This window comes from Suncus etruscus, chromosome 10 (genome assembly GCF_024139225.1).
Source record: "Suncus etruscus isolate mSunEtr1 chromosome 10, mSunEtr1.pri.cur, whole genome shotgun sequence".
In the NCBI taxonomy this organism is placed as follows: domain Eukaryota; kingdom Metazoa; phylum Chordata; class Mammalia; order Eulipotyphla; family Soricidae; genus Suncus; species Suncus etruscus.
Window position 1 is genome coordinate 83,476,453 of NC_064857.1, and position 24,619 is coordinate 83,501,071.

Here is a 24,619-nt window from a genome sequence, read left to right on the forward strand (position 1 = left end):
AAAAATCCAGCTCCAGGAAGGGAGAGAGACCCTCCCAAGCCCGAAGGACAGGGATTTAAGCCCAACCTAGGCCGGTCCCCAGACCCGGCCTGGGAGTGGGGAAAACCCAGGGTGCCCCATCAGCTCCTCCCAGAAACCCACCTGGAGATCCGGAGGAAAGGGGGAGAGGGGGTTCGGGTGACCCAGGTCCGGGCCCCCCACCCTAGGCCAGGCCAAAAGGCCGCTGGCACATACGGAGGTCTGCCAGCTGCCCGCCCGTGCTGCTAAAAATCCAGCTCCAGGAAGGGAGAGAGACCCTCCCAAGCCCGAAGGACAGGGATTTAAGCCCAACCTAGGCCGGTCCCCAGACCCGGCCTGGGAGTGGGGAAAACCCAGGGTGCCCCATCAGCTCCTCCCAGAAACCCACCTGGAGATCCGGAGGAAAGGGGGAGAGGGGGTTCGGGTGACCCAGGTCCGGGCCCCCCACCCTGGGCCAGGCCAAAAGGCCGCTGGCACATACGGAGGTCTGCCAGCTGCCCGCCCGTGCTGCTAAAAATCCAGCTCCAGGAAGGGAGAGAGACCCTCCCAAGCCCGAAGGACAGGGATTTAAGCCCAACCTAGGCCGGTCCCCAGACCCGGCCTGGGAGTGGGGAAAACCCAGGGTGCCCCATCAGCTCCTCCCAGAAACCCACCTGGAGATCCGGAGGAAAGGGGGAGAGGGGGTTCGGGTGACCCAGGTCCGGGCCCCCCACCCTAGGCCAGGCCAAAAGGCCGCTGGCACATACGGAGGTCTGCCAGCTGCCCGCCCGTGCTGCTAAAAATCCAGCTCCAGGAAGGGAGAGAGACCCTCCCAAGCCCGAAGGACAGGGATTTAAGCCCAACCTAGGCCGGTCCCCAGACCCGGCCTGGGAGTGGGGAAAACCCAGGGTGCCCCTTCAGCTCCTCCTAGAAACCCACCTGGAGATCCGGAGGAAAGGGGGAGAGGGGGTTCGGGTGACCCAGGTCCGGGCCCCCCACCCTAGGCCAGGCCAAAAGGCCGCTGGCACATACGGAGGTCTGCCAGCTGCCCGCCCGTGCTGCTAAAAATCCAGCTCCAGGAAGGGAGAGAGACCCTCCCAAGCCCGAAGGACAGGGATTTAAGCCCAACCTAGGCCGGTCCCCAGACCCGGCCTGGGAGTGGGGAAAACCCAGGGTGCCCCATCAGCTCCTCCCAGAAACCCACCTGGAGATCCGGAGGAAAGGGGGAGAGGGGGTTCGGGTGACCCAGGTCCGGGCCCCCCACCCTAGGCCAGGCCAAAAGGCCGCTGGCACATACGGAGGTCTGCCAGCTGCCCGCCCGTGCTGCTAAAAATCCAGCTCCAGGAAGGGAGAGAGACCCTCCCAAGCCCGAAGGACAGGGATTTAAGCCCAACCTAGGCCGGTCCCCAGACCCGGCCTGGGAGTGGGGAAAACCCAGGGTGCCCCATCAGCTCCTCCCAGAAACCCACCTGGAGATCCGGAGGAAAGGGGGAGAGGGGGTTCGGGTGACCCAGGTCCGGGCCCCCCACCATAGGCCAGGCCAAAAGGCCGCTGGCACATACGGAGGTCTGCCAGCTGCCCGCCCGTGCTGCTAAAAATCCAGCTCCAGGAAGGGAGAGAGACCCTCCCAAGCCCGAAGGACAGGGATTTAAGCCCAACCTAGGCCGGTCCCCAGACCCGGCCTGGGAGTGGGGAAAACCCAGGGTGCCCCATCAGCTCCTCCCAGAAACCCACCTGGAAATCCGGAGGAAAGGGGGAGAGGGGGTTCGGGTGACCCAGGTCCGGGCCCCCCACCCTAGGCCAGGCCAAAAGGCCGCTGGCACATACGGAGGTCTGCCAGCTGCCCGCCCGTGCTGCTAAAAATCCAGCTCCAGGAAGGGAGAGAGACCCTCCCAAGCCCGAAGGACAGGGATTTAAGCCCAACCTAGGCAGGTCCCCAGACCCGGCCTGGGAGTGGGGAAAACCCAGGGTGCCCCATCAGCTCCTCCCAGAAACCCACCTGGAGATCCGGAGGAAAGGGGGAGAGGGGGTTCGGGTGACCCAGGTCCGGGCCCCCCACCCTAGGCCAGGCCAAAAGGCCGCTGGCACATACGGAGGTCTGCCAGCTGCCCGCCCGTGCTGCTAAAAATCCAGCTCCAGGAAGGGAGAGAGACCCTCCCAAGCCCGAAGGACAGGGATTTAAGCCCAACCTAGGCCGGTCCCCAGACCCGGCCTGGGAGTGGGGAAAACCCAGGGTGCCCCATCAGCTCCTCCCAGAAACCCACCTGGAGATCCGGAGGAAAGGGGGAGAAGGGGTTCGGGTGACCCAGGTCCGGGCCCCCCACCCTAGGCCAGGCCAAAAGGCCGCTGGCACATACGGAGGTCTGCCAGCTGCCCGCCCGTGCTGCTAAAAATCCAGCTCCAGGAAGGGAGAGAGACCCTCCCAAGCCCGAAGGACAGGGATTTAAGCCCAACCTAGGCCGGTCCCCAGACCCGGCCTGGGAGTGGGGAAAACCCAGGGTGCCCCATCAGCTCCTCCCAGAAACCCACCTGGAGATCCGGAGGAAAGGGGGAGAGGGGGTTCGGGTGACCCAGGTCCGGGCCCCCCACCCTGGGCCAGGCCAAAAGGCCGCTGGCACATACGGAGGTCTGCCAGCTGCCCGCCCGTGCTGCTAAAAATCCAGCTCCAGGAAGGGAGAGAGACCCTCCCAAGCCCGAAGGACAGGGATTTAAGCCCAACCTAGGCCGGTCCCCAGACCCGGCCTGGGAGTGGGGAAAACCCAGGGTGCCCCATCAGCTCCTCCCAGAAACCCACCTGGAGATCCGGAGGAAAGGGGGAGAGGGGGTTCGGGTGACCCAGGTCCGGGCCCCCCACCCTAGGCCAGGCCAAAAGGCCGCTGGCACATACGGAGGTCTGCCAGCTGCCCGCCCGTGCTGCTAAAAATCCAGCTCCAGGAAGGGAGAGAGACCCTCCCAAGCCCGAAGGACAGGGATTTAAGCCCAACCTAGGCCGGTCCCCAGACCCGGCCTGGGAGTGGGGAAAACCCAGGGTGCCCCATCAGCTCCTCCCAGAAACCCACCTGGAGATCCGGAGGAAAGGGGGAGAGGGGGTTCGGGTGACCCAGGTCCGGGCCCCCCACCCTGGGCCAGGCCAAAAGGCCGCTGGCACATACGGAGGTCTGCTATTTAATTTTGAACCACATAAAAGTATTATCTATTCAAAGACATACATTTTTTCTTTTTTTCTTTTTTTTTTTTTGGTTTTTGGGCCACACCCGGTAACGCTCAGGGGTTACTCCTGGCTATGAGCTCAGAAGTTTCTCCTGGCTTGGGGGACCATATGGGACACCGGGGGATCGAACCGCGGTCCGTCCAAGGCTAGCACAGGCAAGACAGGCACCTTACCTTTAGCGCCACCGCCCGGCCCCTTCTTTTTTCTTTTGTCTTTTTTCAAAGACATATTTTTTTATTTTGCTTTTTGGGCCACACCCTGTGACACTCAGGGGTTACTCCTCGGTATGCACTCAGAAATCACTCCTGGCTCAGGGGACCATATGGCACGCTGGGGATTGAACCAAGGTCCATCCTGCATCAGCCATGTGCAAGGCAAAAGCCCAACCGCTGTGCTATCACTCCAGCCCAAAGACATAATATTTAATATTAGGGGCTGGGGATGTGGCTCAGCGATAGAGTGCATGCCTCACACTAGGGAAGCTCTAGATTCAAATCTAGTTTTAGAACACTTTGACTTTAGGGACTGGAGTGATAGCACAGTTGTTAAATACTTGCCTTGCATTTGGCAGACTCCAGTTTGATCCCTGGCATCCCATATGGTTCCCCAAAGCATAACCAGGAGTGATTCCTGAGTACAGAGCCAGCGCTAACCCATGAACATCAACGAGTATGGTTAAAACCACCCCAAAAATGATTTTTAAAAATGACTTTGACTTTTAAAATAAAAATACTGTTAATTAAACAAAATTATAGTTTTTATATAATATTAAAGGTTAATATCTCCTATCTGATCGATTCCCTTCCCAGTGATTCTCAACCAGTCAGATCAGCAGTTCACTGCAAGGGCCAGAGGACATATTGAAGCTTCTAAAAGGCAGGGAAAATAGACACCTGGAAGACAGGCAGGGGTGGAGGAGGAGAATGAAGAGGGGCATTGGTGGCAGAAAGGTTGCATTGGTGAAGAGGGGGTATACTTTATGTGACTGAAACCCATCTACAAATATGTTTGTAACCATGGTGCTTAAATAAAGATATTATAAAAAATAAGATCCTCTCTTAGTGGTCTTGGAAAGAGCTGGTCCAATAACTTGCTTCATTCTAAGAAAACTCTAGTTTTTCCCCCAGAAAAATTAACATAGGGACAAAGTCACTGCCCCTTTTGATGAGATTACTAAAGTCAGTAGTGAAAGAGAATATAAAAAAAGGAGAACAATGGATAATTTGCTCATAGACTCACTTTCCTGCTCTGAGGGTGCTTTCAGGGCCTCCCCAAATTCCTTCCTGAGGATACATATAAACCAGACAGCTTCTGGTTCTGACACTCAGACCCTGCAGTGCTAGAGATTGCCCAGGCCATCATGGTGGTACTCAGAGCTTCAGGGTCATTCCCAGTGATGCTTAGGGGCCACCAGGCTACACCTGGTGGTGCTTTACCTTGTGGCATTAGGTACAAGGGTCTGCAGAAAGTAAATCATATACCTTAACTTCTAACTACCTCTCTGATTCCTCATTGAATTTTCTAATTAGTTGTTTTATAAAAGGGTTCTTTTTATTTCATTTTACTTTATATTTTTGTTGTGCTGAAGGCAAACCCAGGGCCTCATACATGCACTCTACCCCTGAGCTAAATCCCTGAACCCTGATACCTTCTTTAAAAAGCCTATCTGCTCTCAAAATTAAATATCTATTTTGAAGTTCTGTTATAAATATTTTGAATCACTCAGAAATTATTTCTACTCCTTACCTGTAAAAACCAATGTTGCTACAGTCTTTGAAAATATTTTTCTCCACAGCTTCATCTTCAACACTAAATAAAAAGACATTTTCAAAAACTTATACAAGGCTTGTGAATCCAATTTTTATACCTTCTTGCCAATAGCCTGGGCATGGTGAATACCTCTGCACTGCAAAATTGTGTCATAGTCATAACATAAATCAACAACACATATGCTGCAGAGTTACATGCTGTCTAAAAGCACTCAATGAAAACAGAACATTTGGGCTACTCTGACAGCAACTGTAAAAGGACACAACCACGTATGAGGAAGAGTTCTAAGAAAATTATAAGGGAAAGCTATAATGTAAACAATAAAATGTAAGGAGAAAAAATAAGTTTTCCAATTAAACAAAAACAATTCACACTATTCAATAAATATTTTCATAATATCTTACTATGCTTTCTGTGAGAGCTCAGTAAGCAACAATCATAAATCAACTTGACAATTGCTTTAACAGAAGCAGGTGGAAGATAGAATAGAAACAAATGTAGAAGGAATGGAAACAGATGTAGAAGGAAAATCTTTTGCTTTTTTTTTTTAAAGATGGAATGCTTCACGAATTTGCGTGTCATCCTTGTGCAGGGGCCATGCTAATCTTCTCTGTATTCTTCCAATTTTAGTATATGTGCTGCCAAAGCGAGCACATCTTTTGCTTTTTAAAGACAATTTGACAATCAAGGTCCCAGTGTTTGTAAAAATGTTTCCAGAGATGTTTCTAGATCAGAACATTAACAAGATGTATATGACAGCTACTTGAGTTTAGTTTCAACATAAGTTGAAACCAACACAGACTATCAGAAAAAACATTCTTTTTAATGCGAAGATGTTACTGAATATAGCAGCATTTTGCAAGTCCAATGATTAATTAGGTAGGCAGTTGAACAGAAAATTCAAAATATTATGAAACAAGGCCAGATACATTTGTCCATACTTTGAAAAAGTTTTCTATGAAGTAATAAAAATTCTTCTGAACTCAATCTTTGTCACTGCTTCCTTTAATAGAGTGTGCAAAGATAAGAGAAACCTGCTCTTTCATTCAAGAAACTTCCTTCTTTTATTATTAAGAAAGGAGCTCTGGAGTGATACAGGAAAAGGTGGACATAAGGTGAACTTCAAACACACTTAGGATCATAACTATTTCATGATTTTCCAAAAGAATCATAACATTTTGTGAGGGAGTTTAGTATTAATGCCAAGGTACTGTAAATCAAGAAACAAACTCGATAAAGTGCATAAATACAAACATGCAAAAAAGAAATAGTGCAAATAAAATCTTCAAAGCCAAAATGTTGCTTCCATTTACTCCCAGATTCCCCTCCTTCCTGCCGATCAAGATCTGTGCTGGACCAAGGGATTTTTTTTTTTTACCTTATTTCTTCTTTCTTAGCTGATGCCATGGCTTCCAGTCTCTTCACTGATAGGACTCCTGGGTAATGTCCCCGACACTTTTTGGAACGGTGATTGGCCTTTGCTAACTTACAACTAACACAGCACACAGCAGCTAGTCAAGTTTCTGGGAAATGTGAACCCTTACAGACCTTAAATAATGACAAACTGGGCCCGGAGAGATAGCACAGCGGCGTTTGCCTTGCAAGCAGCCGATCCAGGACCAAAGGTGGTTGGTTCGAATCCCGGTGTCCCATATGGTCCCCCGTGCCTGCCAGGAGCTATTTCTGAGCAGACAGCCAGGAGTAACCCCTGAGCACTGCCGGGTGTGACCCCCCAAAAAAAAAAAATAATGACAAACTAACTCTTGCTCCTGGGATTCCAGGTCCAAACCAGAGTATAATCTCTATAGGAATTTGCTTGATAAATTAACAGCTGATCAGACACTTTCTTTTTAGAAGGGTAATTTTCTTTGCAAGGCAGGATGCAGCTACGCAAAGGATCCTTAGCAAGAGAACAAGGAAGTTCACGTGCAGCTTGGCAGGCTGTGTTCAAACTTCTGAAAGTTCATCTCAAAGTTTTGAGAACAGAGTCATTCTTTGCACTTTCAGTTTTCAGTAAGAAGTACCAGTTCTGTTTTTGCAGGAAGTTATCCTCCGGCCAAACTGCAGTGATCTCAATACTTTTTAGGGTTAAAAGAATGCTCTCTAGAATAGAATTCAGTTTAGGAGTTTCTGAATCTTACTCGAATTTTTGTTTGAATACCTCTAGAATTGAAAAAAAACAACAACAACAACCCAAAACCTCACTACTGGACTCTGATCAGGTAGCTCGAGTTATTCTCTCTCGAACAGTGACCCCAGCTTCTGACTAGGATTGACAAAAGAGGCCACTAGGGAGAACTGGAGGAGAAATCAAAAAATAAGCCAGGTGCTCGTCCGGTTGCCCGAGCCCTTTAAACACTGGAAGAGAGAATAAACGACTTGGGCGAAAGTGGCTTCTGGCGACCATCCTGTCTTTTGCAAGGTGACAAGAGTGTTTTGACAGGACGACGCCTGCGCAGTAAGGCCAAAGCTCACGCCCTTGACGTCACCGCGTCGCAAACCCATCAAACCTGGCCAGAGTTCGAGGACCCGGAAGTCCCGCCTTCAGGCGCAGAACCGGAAGTGGGCGGGAGAAACCGGAAAAAGGTGCAAAGCTCTCGCTTGGCAGCTCCTACGGGGAAGATGGCGACGGCTTCGTGGCTTCTGGCGTGGTCCGTCCTTCTTATTCTTCTGGGGCCTCAGCAGCCTCCACTGTCATTTCTCACTATGGGACCGGCCCCCGTCGAGGCTGCTGACCGATCTAAGTGGCACATTCCGATCTCCATGGTGAGTATTCGCGTCGGGCGCAGGAGCCCTGAGGGAGTGCTTAGGGGGGTGGGGCTACGGCGGCTCTCGAGGTCCAAAAGGCTTCGCTCGAGTCCTCTTCGCCGACGTCTGTGTTGGTTGCTGCGGAAATCTGGACCCCTCTGGTGCTGCTTTGCCCCGAGGTGGCTCTACTTCCGAAGGGGTTCTATATATATAGGCTTTTAAAAAATATCTAATATTTATAGTGAGTGCTCTGTATTTTTGCTACCAAGTTTTATTCATTGTATATGTCTATACAAAATTTTTTCTGAAGGTCCTTTGCAGAACTTTCTAAGTTATTGGGTATGGAAGTTTTCATCTTGAGGTTCATTATTTTATACAAGCTCATGATGTCATTACGAGAAAACTTTCAGTCTTTGTAAAATTTTATACATACATCTATGTTTATATTTTTTTGTTGTTTTGCTTTTTTAGGCCACGCTTGGTGGCACTAGGGGTTACTCCTGGCTCAGCGCCCAGAAATTATTCCTGCAAGCTCGGTGGACCATATGGGGTACCAGGGATTGAATCTGGGTCAGCTATGTACAAGGCTAACTCTCTACCCATTGTGCTATCCCTCTGGCCCTTATATATACCTGGCAAGCATTCAGGAGTTACTCCTGGCTCTGCACTCGGAAATTGCTCCTGGTAGTCTTGGGGGGGTACCATATCATATGGGATGCTGGGATTCGAACCACTGTCCGTACTGGATCGGCTGTGTGCCAGGCAAATGTCCTACCACTGTGCTCTCTCTCCAGCCCCTCGGTTTTTATTTTGAATGTGGAGGTAGGTGGCTCTTCTAAGCTTTATTGTGTCTGCCATAAGGAAGCCCAGGCATTTAAAATACCTGTCGAGTCAACTTGACAATGGCTAGACAGGAAGGGGTAGGATTCTAAAGCATTGCCAGGATAAGCATTGCCAGTCTGTCTGTTGGACAGTGATCTAAATGGGATGCAGGGGTTATTTCTACTTTAAATCACCTTTAAAGTGAGATCTCCAGTGCAACATTCCTATCACTAATGTCCCAGCTACAATCATATTTGTAATCAAGGTGCTTAAAAGAAGATATTAAAATAATAAATAAATAAATAAACAGAGAACTCCTTTCTTGTGAGCAGACAAGTCCGATAGAGGCTAACGATGTTGAAAATCAAGCCCCAGTTCTGCTCCAGCCCCGTTCTTGCTGTGCTCTGCTCAGTGCTCACAGCATACACATATTTAAACTTTCCTTTGGCACGCCTTGTTTGTTTAGTAATACTCTTCCGGTAAGCATTCACTTCCCCTTAAACTTAATTTGTAGTTAGAGCTTGCTACTGGCTTGCAAAATAATTTCGTGGAAGAAACAGACAGTGAAGGAAAAACTGATTAAGGAAGTGGCATGTGTTGAAGTTTGACGTTGGAATTTCTAGCAGTCTTACTTCTGTCAGCTTGATGATGGCTGGGGGAGAATTCAGTCCTTCCCGCCAAGCTGTAAAAACCTGCAGGTTAAGATATAGCTGAATTTTACCAAAGGAAGGCTACTGATGTCATTTTTTATTTTTATTTTTTAAAGAAAACTAACACATTTTCTAAATTTAGGTCTTATACTACCACTTATAGTTTGCTTCAGAATTAAAATCACTCGATGCTAATTTTCTTTTCTTTACAGGAGAAATATCATTTTAGTTTTGGAAAAATTCTCTTCAAAAATACAACTATTCTACTGAAATGTGAGTTCTTACATTTATCAAGTTCTTACTAGCATTTTTGAGTGATCTTTATACTTTAAAATTACAATATATCTCATACTTCTGATCTACTTTCATTCTATTGGAGTTGAACCCCAAATAATCCATTGCATATGATTCAAACATAAAATTTGAAATTTGGTAGTCTGGCACTATATATGTGTATATATATATATATATATATATATATATATCTTGATAACTAAGGATCTTCCCTCTAAATGGACTTTTGAATATTTGTGTGAATTTTCTTTTCTTTTTTATTTCATGGTATCTAAAATACACAAATTATGATAGCTAATTACCTGCATTGAGTTATAGAAATAGCATGAGTTTTGCTCTTGTGTGCTTGTTATGTGTTTATTGAACATATGACCTAAATTGATCTGGCCTTTGGTATTGAATTAATGTATTCAGTAAATCTTTTGTTTACAAAAAGGGTATTTACCACCTGTATCTTGGGAAGTGGAATCTCAAAGATAACAAGAACTAAGAATTATAGAAGACATGGGGCCTGAACGGTGGCGCAAGTGGTAGGGTGCTTGTCTTACATGCGCTAACCTAGGATGGACCACGGTTTGATCCCCTGACATCCCATATGGTCTTCCAAGCCAGGAGCAATTTCTGAGTACATAGCCAGGAGTAACCCCTGAGCATCACCAGTTGTAGCCCCCCCAAAAAAACCAAACAAACAAAAAGAGAGAGAATTATATACGACAAAACCTATCTATCCAGTAGGAAAAGTACTGCATCTAAGCCCCAGATATTCTTTTATATATAAAAAAAATCTTTTTAAAATTTTTTTGAAAATTGGAGTACAGCAGGTTGGGCTTTTGCCTTGCATGTGGCCAACTCACGTTCAGTCCCCAGCATCTCATATGCACCCCTCCTAAACTGCCAGGAGTAATTTCTGAGTGCAGAGTCAGGAAATAACCCCTGAGTGCTGCTGGGTGTAATCCAAAAACAAAACAAAACTTTTTCTTTTTAAATAAATGGATTTATTTTAGAGAATAAATTAAAATAATCAGCTTTCTTTCAAGATAAGAGATAAAATCCAGATTGTCTATTAGTGCTCTCTCTATGAAAGTATCTCCCTATGAAAGTACAAAGTTGTTTTTTGGGGTGTAAGGGTGGGACCACACCCAGCAGTGCCCAATAGGGCTTCTTCCTGGCTCTATGCTCAGGTGGCATTCCTGGCAGTTCTCCAGAGACCATATACAGTAACCCAGAATGAACCCAGGCCAGCACCATGTCAGCAAAGCTCTATTTAGCAAAATACTATCTGGCCCTAAAAGTGCCAATTATAAATCAGAGATAGATGCTGTTATCCTTTTGATAACTTAATAAGTTATCACTGTTTAGACAGCATGAATGTGCTAGAAAAGGCCTGCCTCTGGTTGATTTTACACTGGGGGGGAAGTAGAGTTAAAAGAATACTTGTGAAGAAAGTACACAATTCATAGTAATATAATCTTCGATTTGACTCAAATCAAATATGCTTCAACACCTTTCTTGTGAACTTGTTTTTCTAGGGAAGAATATCTTTTAGGGATAGCTGTATTTTGACATTTTGAATAGTCTGATGGCCTATATGCTATTATATATTTTTTATTATGTACAATATTTTCTAACCTTTATTTTTTTTGGGGGGGGAGGAGTTTGGACCACACCCAGCGATGCTCAGGGGTTACTCCTGGCTCGTGCTCAGAAATTGCTCCTGGCAGGCTGGGGGACCATATATGGGATGCCAGAAATCGAATTCAGTTCGTCCTGGATCAGCCAAGTGCAAGGCAAATGCCCTACCATTGTGCTATCTCTCTGGCCCCTAACCTCTATTTTGATTATAGGCTGTTTTGATAAATTATATGAGCATCATATTTTGAAGTGTCTGTATTTCATAGCTTTTGGATAATTTACTGCCTCTTAATAGTGACAGTAACTTTCTCTGATTTCTAAAGTTTCTCATACTTACCTTAGCTCTAATTTTATACTTTTGTGGGTGTGGTTGATAACCCATGGAATTTGTAGGTCCGTTTTCAATTTAAGGTTTGAGCTTGTATTTTTTTCCTTTTTTTTTTGAATCAGTTTTTTTTGCAACCAGGTGTTGTCAATGAAAGTTTACAGTACTTTCATATGCAGCGGTGCTCAGGAGTTACTCCTGGCTCTGCACTCAGGAATCAATTCTGGCGGTCTTGGGAAAAACATATGGGATGCTGAGGATCAAACCTCGTAGACTGCTATCAAGGCAAAGCCCTACTCACTGCAATTTTACTCATAACTCTATTTATACTGTCTATTTTTTATTTAATTAATCTTATATCTGAATGAGTAATGTATGCAGAGTTAAAAATTCTTTTTTTTTTTTTTGTTTTTGTTTTTGATTTGTGCTATAGCTTGCTGAACCTTCTTTTAGGCCCTGCCTTTTTGTTTTTTTTTTTTGTCTTTTGGGGTTTTTGAGGTTGCTTGGTTTTGATTTTGATTTACACTGGTGATATTCAGGGGTTACTCCTGGCTCTAAGCTCAGGAATCACTCCTGGCAATGCTGGAAGGGGGGGGGGAGGGAATATGGGATGCTGGGGATCAAACCCATGTCTGCCATAATCAAGACAAGTACCTGACCCTCTGTATTATTGCTCCAGTCCTGCCTTGCTATATTTTGTTAAGAACCCAAAATACTTCTCTGTAAGGCTCTGGAATCAATCCCTGGTTCTGGAAAAAAAAATGTTACTAGGTAATCATGCCGACAAACACGTCACCATGTTCAAACTGGGCCAGCTCCATAGACTTTTCTCAAATGAGATGTAAATTGAGCCATGAAAGATTATGGCTACACTGACTCAAATAGCAAAAACTGTCCATCTCGGGAGAAGGTAGGCCAAGCACCTGCTGTGCCAAAGCCATGCTTGCCGCCTCCATCACCCAGAATCACCGTCTGCTCTGCCTCATCACTGACCCTCTACAATTCCCTTTGGGACTTCAGACTGACCACACTTCAGATATATGGTTTGGAGGCTGATATCACCAGACCATTATGGAACAAGTGAGGCACCACCCGCCATCTTTCTTCTTCTGGAAGCCTGGCAGTTGTAACCACACCCACAAATGCATTCACCATGTTTGAATCCGGCCAGCTCCACAGACTCACTCTTTTCTAGAACGAGATGTAAGCCAAACTATGAAAGATTATTGCTCCACTGGCTCATACAGCAGGAAGCTGGCCATTTCGGGAGGAGGGGGTGGGCCAAGTTCCCACCATGCCAAAGCCACGCTTGCTGCCTCCATCATTCAGAATCACCGTTTTTCTGATGGCCCTGCCTCATCACTGACCCTCTACGATTCCTTGTGGGGACACCAATCTGACCATACTTCAGGTACGCCAGTTATTTGGGCAGACATCACCAGGGTTTTTGGAGCGAGTATGGGCATCCTCCTGTTTCTTCCTTTCTCCAGAAGGCCTGCCAGCAAAATACATGCTCCTAAAAGTCGTAGTATTAGTATAGTGCTTTGAATTTCAGACAACTTTATTTCTTTGATGCTGTCATCCCTAAAGGAACACTCCAGTTTAACAGAATGGACAGCTAACAACAAGAGCTTACTAAACTTTCTGCCATTGTATTAATACTTCATTGGAGATACAATAATTTTCACAAATGTGCTTGCTACTCTACTTTTTCTTTCATTCTTTTTTTCTTCTCTTACATTTTGTTTTTTCTTTCTATATTTTTTTCAGTAACTTTGCTTTCATTTATCTGGAAGCAAATGTATTATGATCAGTTGTCAACTATGGGATGTGTTTTCTTTAAATAAAAAATGTCAAAAAAATGTTACTGGACACAGTTATCGTGTTTAGCTTTGTTATATTTACATAAATAAGTGTCTCTAACTTCTCCTAGGTAAAATTGTTAAATCAATCACATTGTCATATTTAGGCTTCTTCAATCTTCAGGCTAATTGCTTGTTAGACTAGAATATGGTGCTTAGTGAATTTATGTGAAGCTTTATGATTTTGTGAGGTTTCTTGAGGTCTCATAAGGTAGGTTTTAAAAGGAATCTAATCTTTTATCATTGCTAGGGGTAGGGCTGGGGTTGTTGGACCAAATCTAGATGTGCTTCAGGGTCTACTTCCAGCTCTGTGCTCTTTTTTTTGTTTTTGTTTTTGGGTCACACTCGGCAGCACTCAGGGGTTACTCCTGGCTCTAGGCTCAGAAATTGCCCCTGGCAGGCATGGGAGACCAGGATTCGAATCACGGTCCTTTCCTTCGGCATGAAAAGTGAACGCCTTGCCTCCATGCTCTCTCAGGCCAGAGCTCTGTGCTCTTTTTTTTTTTTTTTTTTTTTGGTTTTTTGGCCACACCCGTTTGATGCTCAGAGGTTACTCCTGGCTAAACGCTCAGAAATTGCCCCTGGCTTGGGGGGACCATATGGGATGCCGGGGGATCGAACCTCGGTCCTTCCTTGGCTGACACTTGCAAGGCAGACACCTTACCTCTAGTGCCACTGCGCCAGCCCCAATAACATTTCTTTTTTTTGTTTTTTGTTTTTTGTTTTTCGGGCCATACCCGTTTGATGCTCAGGGGTTACTCCTGGCTAAGCGCTCAGAAATTGCCCCTGGGTGGGGGGACACCGGAGAATCGAACCGTGGTCCTTCCTTGGCTAGCGCTTGCAAGGCAGACACCTTATCTCTAGCGCTACTTCGCAGGCCCCGAGCTCTGTGCTCTTAAGATCATTCTCAGTGGTACTTTCGAGGGCCATGTGGTGCGAGGAGCAAACCAGTGTCAGCTGCATGTAAAACAAGTAACTTAACCCCTATTTTTAATTAGTGAAATTATTATTTTTACTACCTTTTGTTGGGGGACATATTGACGGTATTTGTTCCTGTCTCTCCTTAGGGAGTACACCTTTCTGTGCTTGGGGACCATAGTAGTGCTAGAAATTGGACCCCAGTTGGTTATGTGCAAGGCCAATGTCTTACCAACTGTACTATCTCTCTTGTCCTCTAAGCTGCCTTTTAACAATCTTGAAAATTATCTTGCGATATCCTTAATGGTAATTTTATATCTTCATGTAGTCTTTTTAAGGTCTTTGGCAATTATTCTTATTTTTGGCCTACTGGGTCAATATATATGTAAGTATATGTAAATGCTCTATTCATTAGGTATATGAGTAGGTATATGAGTTAGTCTTCACTGCTTCTCTTTTTTGTATGAATAGGATGGGATCACTACCTCCCACAGTATTCAGGAGTCCTGGGGGTCCACCAGTGATTCTGGAAAGCCAACTTGGCTTTCGAATTAGCACAACAGCTTGCAGTGCTGGTCACTCAGCAGTGGCCAGAATATCCAGGCCACTCCAGTGGTGCTGGAGGCCACCTGGGCCACACCTACTTGGATGGGGTGGCCATGTGGGGCTGGGTACGGAATCCAGGTCAGGTGCATGCCTGGCATGCCCAGCCCCAACTACTATTTTTATTAGCAATAAATACATACACCTTATATGGTTACTATTCAATTATTTTTTACCTATATTACTTCATTGCCTTATATTTGGAGAAGGGATGGACTTTGCTATTTAATCACCAGCAAATAATGGGATGCAGGATGTGAGGGTAAGAGTTTAGGGAAAATTCTGAGAATTCACTTTTTAGAGGCTGGAGCAATAGTAAAGCAGATAGGGTGTTTGCCTTATATATGGCCTACTTGGGTTTGATCCCCAGCATCCCTGGCATCCCGAGCACAGCCATGAATAATTCCTGAGTACAGAACTAGGAGTAACCCCTCAGCACCACCAGGTATGGCCCCAAAACAAGACAAAATAAAACAAAAAATAATTTATTATTCTCATTTTTTTATAGTTGATGGAGAACCATGTGAAGCTTCTCTGAATATAACTTGGTATCTGAAAAGTGCTGATTGTTACAATGAAATCTACAACTTAAAGGTAGGAAACATAAAAGTATAGGATTTATTTGGACTTGAGTTCATTGGGTCCCAGGACCTCTTAATTTTATTGAGAAAGGATACATGTATAATATTTGCATACATCCCATTCTACTTCAGTCATTTAAAAAGGTCTGACCTAAAAAGTAAAAATTTAGGGCCGGAGAGATAGCATGGTGGTAAGGCATTTACCTTGCATGCAGAAGGTCGGTGGTTTGAATCTCAGCATCCCATCTGGTCCCCTGAGACTGCCAGGAGTGATTTCTGAGCATAAAGCCAGGAGTAACCCCTGAGTGCTGCCGGGTGTGATCCAAAATCCAAAAACAAACAAACAAACAAACAAAAAGTAAAAATTTAATAGCATCTAATAATCTTTAGTCAAGAATTTTATTTTTTTTTTTTACTTGTTAGTGCTCATGGGACCATGCAGTTTTGGCGATTGAATCCATGAGTTTCCCTTTTTTGCGAGTTGGGGAGAGGGGTTGGGCCATACCTGATGATGTCCTACTCAGTGTAGTCTATTCCTCCAAACTCGGTTTTCTTCTTAGCTGTAGTGTTTACAGATCTGTTAGTAGAATGGTCACACTCCCTTATCATGGTACTCCTTACATCTGCCTAGAAGTATTCAGGAATCATATATGGCACCAGGGATCTCAGACTATAGAGTTCCCAAACTCCAAAGAGCAGAGCTGCCAGTATTGAGCTCAGCATGCATGTGGCACAGGGATTCATTTCAACTTTGATCTTACACTGCTTATGCAAAGCAGGTGTTTGAAAGCAGCATTCTTCACCATTTTACTCCCACAGATCAGCACTAATCCATGGGTCAGAGGTTGAAAAACCTGTTTTGAGGCAATAAGCTATTTCCCCAGCCACCAACTTGATACTAATTTTTATTTATTTATTTTGGGTTTTGGGTCACACCCGGCAGGGCTCTGGGGTTATCCCTGGCTCCACACTTAGAAATCGTCCTTGGCAGGCTTGAGGGACCACGCGGGATGCCGGTATTTGAACCACTGTCCTTCTGCATACAAGGCAAACACCCTGCCTCCATGCTATCTCTCTGACCCTTGATATTAATTTTTAAAATAGCGACTTCCAAGCTAGTTTTGTACTATAAGCAATCCTTTATCTTTTAAAGATCTTATTTGTGAAAGATAAATTCTTTGTATTTTCTCTCTTTTTTTCAGACAGGAAACGAGGGCACACATTTCGATTCCTTTAAGGACAAAAAGGGCATGTCTGGAAAATATCAAACATCATCAAAATTGTTCCAGAACTGCAGTGAACTATTTAAAACACAGGTAGTATTAAGTAGTGATTGGAGAGAAAAAATTAGAGGCATGTTCTGACAAGTGCATAATTAGCCACTTATCTTATCTCATCAAAGATAGGATGTTTTCCTTTGTGTGTAAAAAGTAAACTCTGATTTTTTTTTACTATAATAAATGCATGTAAAATAAAAATTGCTTTTCTAACCATTTTTAAATGTGCCTGTCAGTGATACCAAGTACAATTGTATAATTCACTTTGTGCAACTTTGATCCTGACATCTTCAGAGCTTTTATTTCAAATTGACACTTCCTAACTAGTAACAATAATAGTTTCTCCACCTATTTATGTCCCTATTCTACAATTATTCGTCTATCTTTATAAATTTGACCATTCTTGATACATCAAGTGAAAAGCTGGTGTTTTATTGTTTTTCTGCTTTCATTTAGCAAAATATTTTCAGGGTCCATGTAGAAAACATTAGAATTTTATTCTTTAAACATTAATGTTCCAGGGGCCAGAGGTACATTGCAGGTAGGGTGCTTGCATTGCACATGGCTGACTGTAGTTTGATCCTTGGCTCCCAGGTGTTCTCCTGTGCCCCACAATAATGATTCCTAAACACAGATCCAGGACTACGCCCTGAGCACCACCAGATGTGGCCCCAAAATATAAACAACCCCAAATAATTGTCGAGTGTATGTATATAGCACCTTTCGTTTATGCAGTAAGCATTTTGTTTTCTAATATAGTACTTTTTGTTTATACATATCGACATTTTTTACCTGTGTGTGTGTGTGTGTGTGTGTGTGTGTGCGCGCGCGCGTGCTTTTTGGGGGGCTACACTTGGCATCACTTACGGTTTTCACTGTCGGGTGCCCTATGTACTGTATTATCGTGTGTGTGTGTGTGTGTGTGTGTGTGTGTGTGTGTGTGTGTGTGTGTATGTGCATGCTTTTTTGGGGGCTACACTTGGCATCACTTACGGTTTTCACTGTCGGGTACCCTATGTACTGTATTATCTTCCAACCCCATAAACCCCAGTTTTGGAGGCTTAAAGTATGGCATTTGCCTTGCACTACTGACTCAGGTGCAGTCCTTTCCTCCACATAATATTCTTTGTACTCCATCAGAGCTCCACTGAATGGTCCAAAATTATCCCCCTATGTTTTCTTTTCCTTATTTTTTTTTTTTTTTTTTTTTGTGCTGGGGATCGGATCAATGCTAGATCAGGTCTTACCCATGCAAGGCGTGCATTTACCATGGAGCCACATGCTTAGCTCTAATCCTCCAAAAGAATCCATCTCAAAATAATTTTTTTTAAGTTTTGTTTTTTGGCTATACCTGGCAGTGTTTAGAGGTTACTCATGGTTTTGTACTCAGGAATTAGTCCCGGTGGGCTCATGGGATGCCAGGGATTGGCCTGAGCCAGCAATATGAAAGGCAATTGCCTCACTCACTATACTATCACTCCGCCCCCACAAAATTATTTTTTAATTCTCTTGTTACCTTATCTAATTGGTATGTCTCCAGAACTGTCAGCATCTGTAATTCTAAAGTAAAACAGTTGAATTTCACATCTTTTTGGAGTGGGAGTACAGGACCTTTCCATCCTGGAGATATGTGACCAACTGGGTCAGACACTTAGTGGTGCTTGGGGGAACCGTGCAGTGCCAGGGATCAAACCCAGGGCTTGGTTCAAAAACATGTTGTAGTCCTGGAAACATATCTCTAAAATTCTCTTCTTTTTGGCAGTGGTGAGGTGGGTATCTGGGCTACACGTGGTGGTGCTCAAGGCTTACTCCAGTCTCTGTGCTCAGAGATCACTCTTGACAGTGGCTCAAAGCAACATGGGGAGAAGGGAGATCTAACTGGATTAGCTCCTTGTTAGGTATATGCCTCATCTGCTATACTATCTCTCTACCACCATTCTTGTTTTTTTTTTTTTTAATAAATGACTTTTTTGTTGTTGTTATTGTTTGGGTCACACCCAGCAGCACTCAGGAGTCACTCCTGGCAGGCTCTGGGGACCATATGGGATGCAGGGATGTGAACCAAGGTCTGTCCTGTGTTGGCCGCGTACAAGGCAAATGTCTTACTGCTGTACTATTGATCCGGCCCCTAAATAAATGATTTTTTTTTTTTTTTTTTTGGTTTTTGGGCCACACCCGGCATTGCTCAGGGGTTACTCCTGACTGTCTGCTCAGAAATAGCTCCTGGCAGGCACGGGGGACCATATGGGACACCAGGATTTGAACCAACTACCTTTGGTTCTGGATCGGCTGCTTGCAAGGCAAACGCCGCTGTGCTATCTCTCCGGGCCCTAAATAAATGATTTTTAATAAATACAATTTTAATCACTGAGTTCTTCCTCATCACTGAAATATGTGCTTTCTTTATGTTGGGTGCCTTGAATCACCTGATGTTGAGGGACCTGCTACACTGGATTTCCATTTATTTTGCTCTTCAATTTTGGCTTGCTGGAAAGCTATGGCCTGACAAAGGCTGTCAAGTGCAGGATCCTTACCTTCATCTTCACGTGCTTCTATTTCGTTAATTTCTTCTTTGTTCAGGGATTTTCTTCTTTTTCTTTTCTCTTTATTTGGAGGTTCACGTTATCCCAAGTGTATTTTGGGGATAGGCATAACTTAAATGTCTACTTTCCTCACATTCATAACACCTAGTTGTGTCAAAGTAGCTTTGTCTTTGGATAAACTCAGCTGCCCTTTCGTTGTCAATAGCAATTCTTGCTTTTATCACTCTACCAAATAACTGTTGTTTACGGCTCTGGTATAGTTTTGTGCAGTCTTATGCAAAAACAAAATAAATGCAATCCCTTTACTCTTCCTGTTATCTTTATCTTTCATTATAGTAACTCTGGTAGTGCACAGGTTCATTCCTGATCATTGCTCAAAAGTGATCTCTGGCAGTGCTCAAGAGATTTACAACTTTGCTGTACTTGGAAAATATCTGGTATAAGTCATTGTTGGTCAGGGAAAAGGGCAAGTTGGAAACATACATGGTTCTTTTACTTGGGGCCAATCCACCACTCATTTCTTCAGGTCAGCTGGCTAGGGAGCTCTTTTTTCAACTAGGACTGACTCCGATTCATCTTCTCTAACCACAACTGAGGCTTCACAGCTCAGGGAGAAGTACTGGAGCAGCATTATTTCTGGGCTCAGACTCCACCAATTCTGAAGAAAAAAATTGTATAATTATTTATGTTTTAATACTCTGTATTTCTATTTTAGTTCACAACAGATTGTGGTTAATTGGAAACCTTATGTTTGTTAATGTCTATCACATACTTAATACATATATGTAATATATAATGTGTTTTGTTCTGTTTCTGTGAGTTTTTGAGATATACTTTTTACTATTTTATATCTTTAACTTCAGTTTTATGTTTCTCATAGAGCTTTTCTGCAGATTCTGTTCATCGTCTGCCACTTTTAGGAGAAAAACAGGAGGTAACTATCTTCCTAGTTAGATATTTTTGAGAGTACAGTAAAATTTCTGAATTAATTTTTCTCTTATTTATCTTATTTAAAGGCTAAAGAGAATGGAACAAACCTTACCTTTACTGGAGACAAAATTGTGAGTATTGTAGGGATTTGGGGGCATTGGACACATACTGTTTTTTTGTGCTTATGTATTGAATTGTCTTGGTATGCTGACATTTAAAAAGAAACAAGAGGGGCCGGAGCAATAGCACAGAGGTAGAGCACGTGGTCAGTCCAAAACAGATCTGGTTCAATCCCCAGCTTCCCATATGCACCCCCAAGACAGGCTCAATTTCTGAGCATAGGAGTAATCCTTGAACATCACCAGCTGTGGCCCAAAAAAAACAAAAAAAAGAAAAGAAAAGAAACAAGAATGTAAGTTGCACACCAGAATGTTTCTCATAAGTGATTTTTGTCGGGCCCGGAGAGATAGCACAGCGGTGTTTGCCTTGCAAGCAGCCGATCCAGGACCAAAGGTGGTTGGTTTGAATCCCGGTGTCCCATATGGTCCCCTGTGCCTGCCAGGAGCTATTTCTGAGCAGACAGCCAGGAGTAACCCCTGAGCAATGCCGGGTGTGGCCCAAAAACAAAACAAAAAAAACAAAAACAAAACAAAACAAAAAGGTACATAAGTGATTTTTGTCTTGTTAACTTTGTTTTATATATTTTCCATGTTGCTATGATCTCTAGATTCCCTACTTTTAATACATAGGGTTGTGACCCCATGTAGAGTCTTATAACTTAAAAGAATGCATAAATGAAACTTTTGTTACTTACCAGTAAATTTTTGACTTGCATACCTTTTTTTATTTTTTTGCAAACCTATTTTATATCTTTATATGCCTAAATTTGTGTAAAATTTCCTTGGGTGAAGAGGAGTTGAGAGTGGCAAAGGTTTTTTTGTTTTGTTTTGTTTTGTGCCATACCTGGTGATGCTTAGGGGTTACTCCTGGCTCTGTGCTCAGAAATCGCTCCTGGCTTGGGGGACCATATGGGACCTTGGGAGGATTGAGCCATGGTCCATCCTAGGTCAGCCAGATGCAAGGCAAACACTACCGCTGTGCCACCGCTCCAGCTCCAAGAGAGTGGCAAAAGTTTTAAGAAGCCCTGCTATAGAAAACATTAGAATGTACAGCACAGGGAGCTTGGGGGAAAAAGAAAAAAAAAAAAAAAAAGAATGTACAGCACAGCAAACTTCCATACAAACAATGGACTTTGGTAACTCAATGTAGGCTCATTATTTTATTGCAATTGAATTTAATACATTAATATACACACACTGGTACAGAATACTGATAGTGGGAAAGACAGAAAGTACACTGTAAAGGGAGTATGCAGAGATCTTTATTTTTTTTTGGTTTTTCGGTCACACCCGGCCACGCTCAGGGGTTACTCCTGGCTCTATGCTCAGAAATCACTCCTGGCAGGTTCAGGAACCCATATGGGATGCGGGATTCGAACCACCGACCTTCTGCATGCAAGGAAAATGCCTTACCTCCATGCTATCTCTCCGGCCCCGCAGAGATCTTTTTGTACAATTTTGTTGTGAAGTTAAAATGCTCTTAAAAATTAAAATTCATTAATTTGAAAACACCACTATATTCACATTACTGTTTACATTCAGCATTGGAAACAATTTAATCAAAGTATCAAAGTGTTCTCTTTAATCAGTCTAAGAGAAAGGGACTGGGAGAGGAACTTTCAGTTGCCTTGTGTAAAGTCCTATAGTCCAGCCATTTAGCATGTATGGCAGAAAAATCCTTCGAAAGGTTCAGGTTTATGTAAAAAACTAACTGACCTCAGAACAGATTATTTTTATGTAATCAGTTCTGTAATCATAGCTAGTGTCTATGCTTCCTTGATCTTGTGGGACAGTTACTCTTTTAGCATATCAAGATCAGATTGAACCTTGTCAGAAATAATTTGGGTAATATTGAGAAGGGAGTTCAACAAGGGAATGATGATCAGGAATTGGTGTTTGTGATTCACTTCATTTCAGTATGAATTTTTAAGGTGATAAACATAATCTTGGTGATTTTTGTTTGTTTTGGGTCACTCTTTAGTTCATGTTATCTATGTAAATGTACCTTACAGGAATTTAGTAAGTTTAGTTGAGGGTTTTTTTGGGTAAAAATGAATCATCTTTTTGTCATATATTTAACTATGCAAAATGTCTAGCCTCCCAGTAATTTATAATTTATCTACTTTATTGTATGTCCCTTAAACCTGTTGTACTTTACTGTTACAATGAATGACAGTGAAGGATTCTATGTTTTTAGGCACAAGCTAAGTGCAAACTTTTCATATCATGATTTTTTATTTTAATTCTTAGAACTTGTAGATTCGGTGCCTTTTTTCTTTCTAGGTTATGCATGAACCATTGAAAACATGGCAAGATGCACCATACATTTTTATTGTCTATATTGGTATTTCATCCTCAAAGGAATTACCAAAAGAAAATTCACTGAATAGTCTTTTCACCAGTAAGTTAATATTGTTTCTCTTTAACCTTTATCTTAGTACTATTTAATTGTGTGCTCTGTGTTTGGTGACCAGTCTGAAATTGCTTTAAGAATTAGAAATATTTTATTTAAAATAGTAGAAAATGAGCCAGAGAGATAGTACAGTAGGTAGGGCACTTACCTTGCCAGGATTGATCCTGAATGCAAACCAGGAATTAGCCATGAACCCTGCTAGGTGTGATCCAAACCTTCTATCCTACCCCTCTAGTTTATAAAATAGAAATATTGGGGGCGGAGAGATAGCATGGAGGTAGGGCATTTGCCTTGCATGCTGAAGGATGGTGATTCTAGTACCGGCATCCCATATGGTCCCCCAAGCCTGCCAGGAGTAAACCCTGAGCGCTGCTGAGTGTGACCCAAAAACCAAAACCAAAGCCAAACGAAAAAAAAACCCACTATAAAATAGAAATATTAAAGGAAAGAAGATATACTATATTTTTCACTCTGTAAGACGCACTTGTCCTTAAGACACAAATAGTTTTTCTCTTATTTATTTTGTTTAAAGGCTAAAGAGAATGGAACAAAGTAATTATGTAATTATTATATAAGTAATAAGCACTTGTTAATTTATTACAAGTAATAAGTAATTTTATTTGCTAGTTATATTTATATAACTAATAAGTAATATTAAAAATATTCTAAAGCAAAAGGTGTACTAAAATATTTAATAAACTATAGCAGAAAAATATTTCAACTATGTTACGTGAACAGCAGTCAATGTGACATTAAGAGTCATTATGACTGTCATTAACAAATGGAGAGAGTTTAAGTTTCGAATACTCTTCTAGTTTTCTGGGAACCCCAAGAACTCCTTAGTTCCAGGTACATTCGCTCCATAAGATGCACAGTCATTTTCTCCCATCTGGGGGCTGGGGAGTGCATCTTATGGTACGAAAATGTTATGTCCAATTTGCCCATAGAAAATAAGTATAGAATTTTGGGTGAATAAAGGTATTTATTAGACTGTCTCTGGATGTCATTTTTCAGTTGAGATTTTTTTTTTATTTTTTAATTACGCTTAGAATTTATCCAAGTAGTTTTATCAATTATAATTTTAAAATATTCATAGCTTATTTAGTAAGGCCAAATCTGCTTCAAGTTCTTGTTAATGTGTCGGCATGTATCATTTAATGTTATAATTTATACCTATCCAAAACAGCACATTATAATGTAGCTGTAAAATTGAAGTAGGAAGGGGCTGAAGAGATAGCATGGAGGTAAGGCGTTTGCCTTTCATGCAGGAGGTCATCGGTTCGAATCCCGGTGTCCCATATGGTCCCCTGTGCTTGCCAGGAGCAATTTCTGAGCGTGGAGCCAGGAATAACCCCTGAGCACTGCTGGGTGTGACCCAAAAATCACACACACAAAAAAAAAATTGAAGTAGAAAAAAATAGTTACAAGAGAGAAAGAGGACATAGGTCAATGGAATGAAAGAATAAAGTTCTTTCAATGAAGGAAATAAAATTCTGTTCGTTTTAGAGTGATATTTTGTTAGAGTAGTTCTAGGCTGATTAGGATTTGTATAGAAAGTACATCAATCTAGTGGGAATAAAGAATAAAGAACTTTTTCATTTCAGATACTGACTGTAGTAGAGGCATAGGGGCCTTTGTGGGACACAGTATGAACACTATGAGTTTCCAAATGTTCTATAAATATAATGTCTACACAGTTGGAAATGGCTAAAAGTAAATGATATGACAGTTTTTTCATTTATTTAATCAACTCATTCAAGATTTTTATGTAATTTCTGTATTCTTAACATTAATCCTGAGCACTGTGTTTTGGCAGTGACTGTTGAGGTGAAGGGTCCCTATGAATACCTCACACTTGAAGATTATCCATTAATGATTGTAAGTATACTCATATTCTTATAATTTTGGAGGGCAGGGATGGTGT

The 24,619-nt window shown here is 43.0% G+C and overlaps 2 protein-coding genes, 1 non-coding gene and 1 pseudogene across 4 annotated transcripts in view; 1 reads left to right on the forward strand and 3 right to left on the reverse strand.

Moving 5' to 3' along the window:
• The window catches only part of GANC (glucosidase alpha, neutral C), a 77,476-nt gene extending 70,958 nt beyond the window's left edge, over positions 1-6,518 (reverse strand). Inside the window, exons 1-2 of the mRNA XM_049781508.1 lie at positions 6,357-6,518; positions 4,955-5,017 (exon numbers count right to left, since the gene is read on the reverse strand). Coding sequence (XP_049637465.1) covers positions 4,955-5,017; positions 6,357-6,385 — 92 coding nt within the window. The 5' untranslated portion in view covers positions 6,386-6,518. The remainder of the gene's footprint in view (positions 1-4,954; positions 5,018-6,356) is intronic.
• Positions 5,526-5,632, reverse strand: LOC126021487 (U6 spliceosomal RNA). Its single transcript, XR_007500000.1, has one exon. It is a non-coding gene; the product is annotated as a U6 spliceosomal RNA (small nuclear RNA).
• A 1,042-nt stretch (positions 6,519-7,560) lies between the features above and the next one.
• Positions 7,561-24,619, forward strand: part of TMEM87A (transmembrane protein 87A) — a 44,326-nt gene continuing 27,267 nt past the window's right edge. For both annotated transcript variants that reach the window (XR_007499582.1, XM_049781550.1), the window contains exons 1-8: positions 7,561-7,744; positions 9,411-9,471; positions 15,341-15,426; positions 16,616-16,729; positions 20,114-20,167; positions 20,250-20,294; positions 22,566-22,683; positions 24,512-24,573. Coding sequence is in view for 1 of the 2 variants with exons in the window: in XM_049781550.1 (XP_049637507.1) it covers positions 7,601-7,744; positions 9,411-9,471; positions 15,341-15,426; positions 16,616-16,729; positions 20,114-20,167; positions 20,250-20,294; positions 22,566-22,683; positions 24,512-24,573 (684 nt within the window). In the remaining variant the exon portion in view is untranslated. The remainder of the gene's footprint in view (positions 7,745-9,410; positions 9,472-15,340; positions 15,427-16,615; positions 16,730-20,113; positions 20,168-20,249; positions 20,295-22,565; positions 22,684-24,511; positions 24,574-24,619) is intronic.
• LOC126020098 (zinc finger CCHC-type and RNA-binding motif-containing protein 1-like) lies at positions 19,051-19,751 on the reverse strand (annotated as a pseudogene).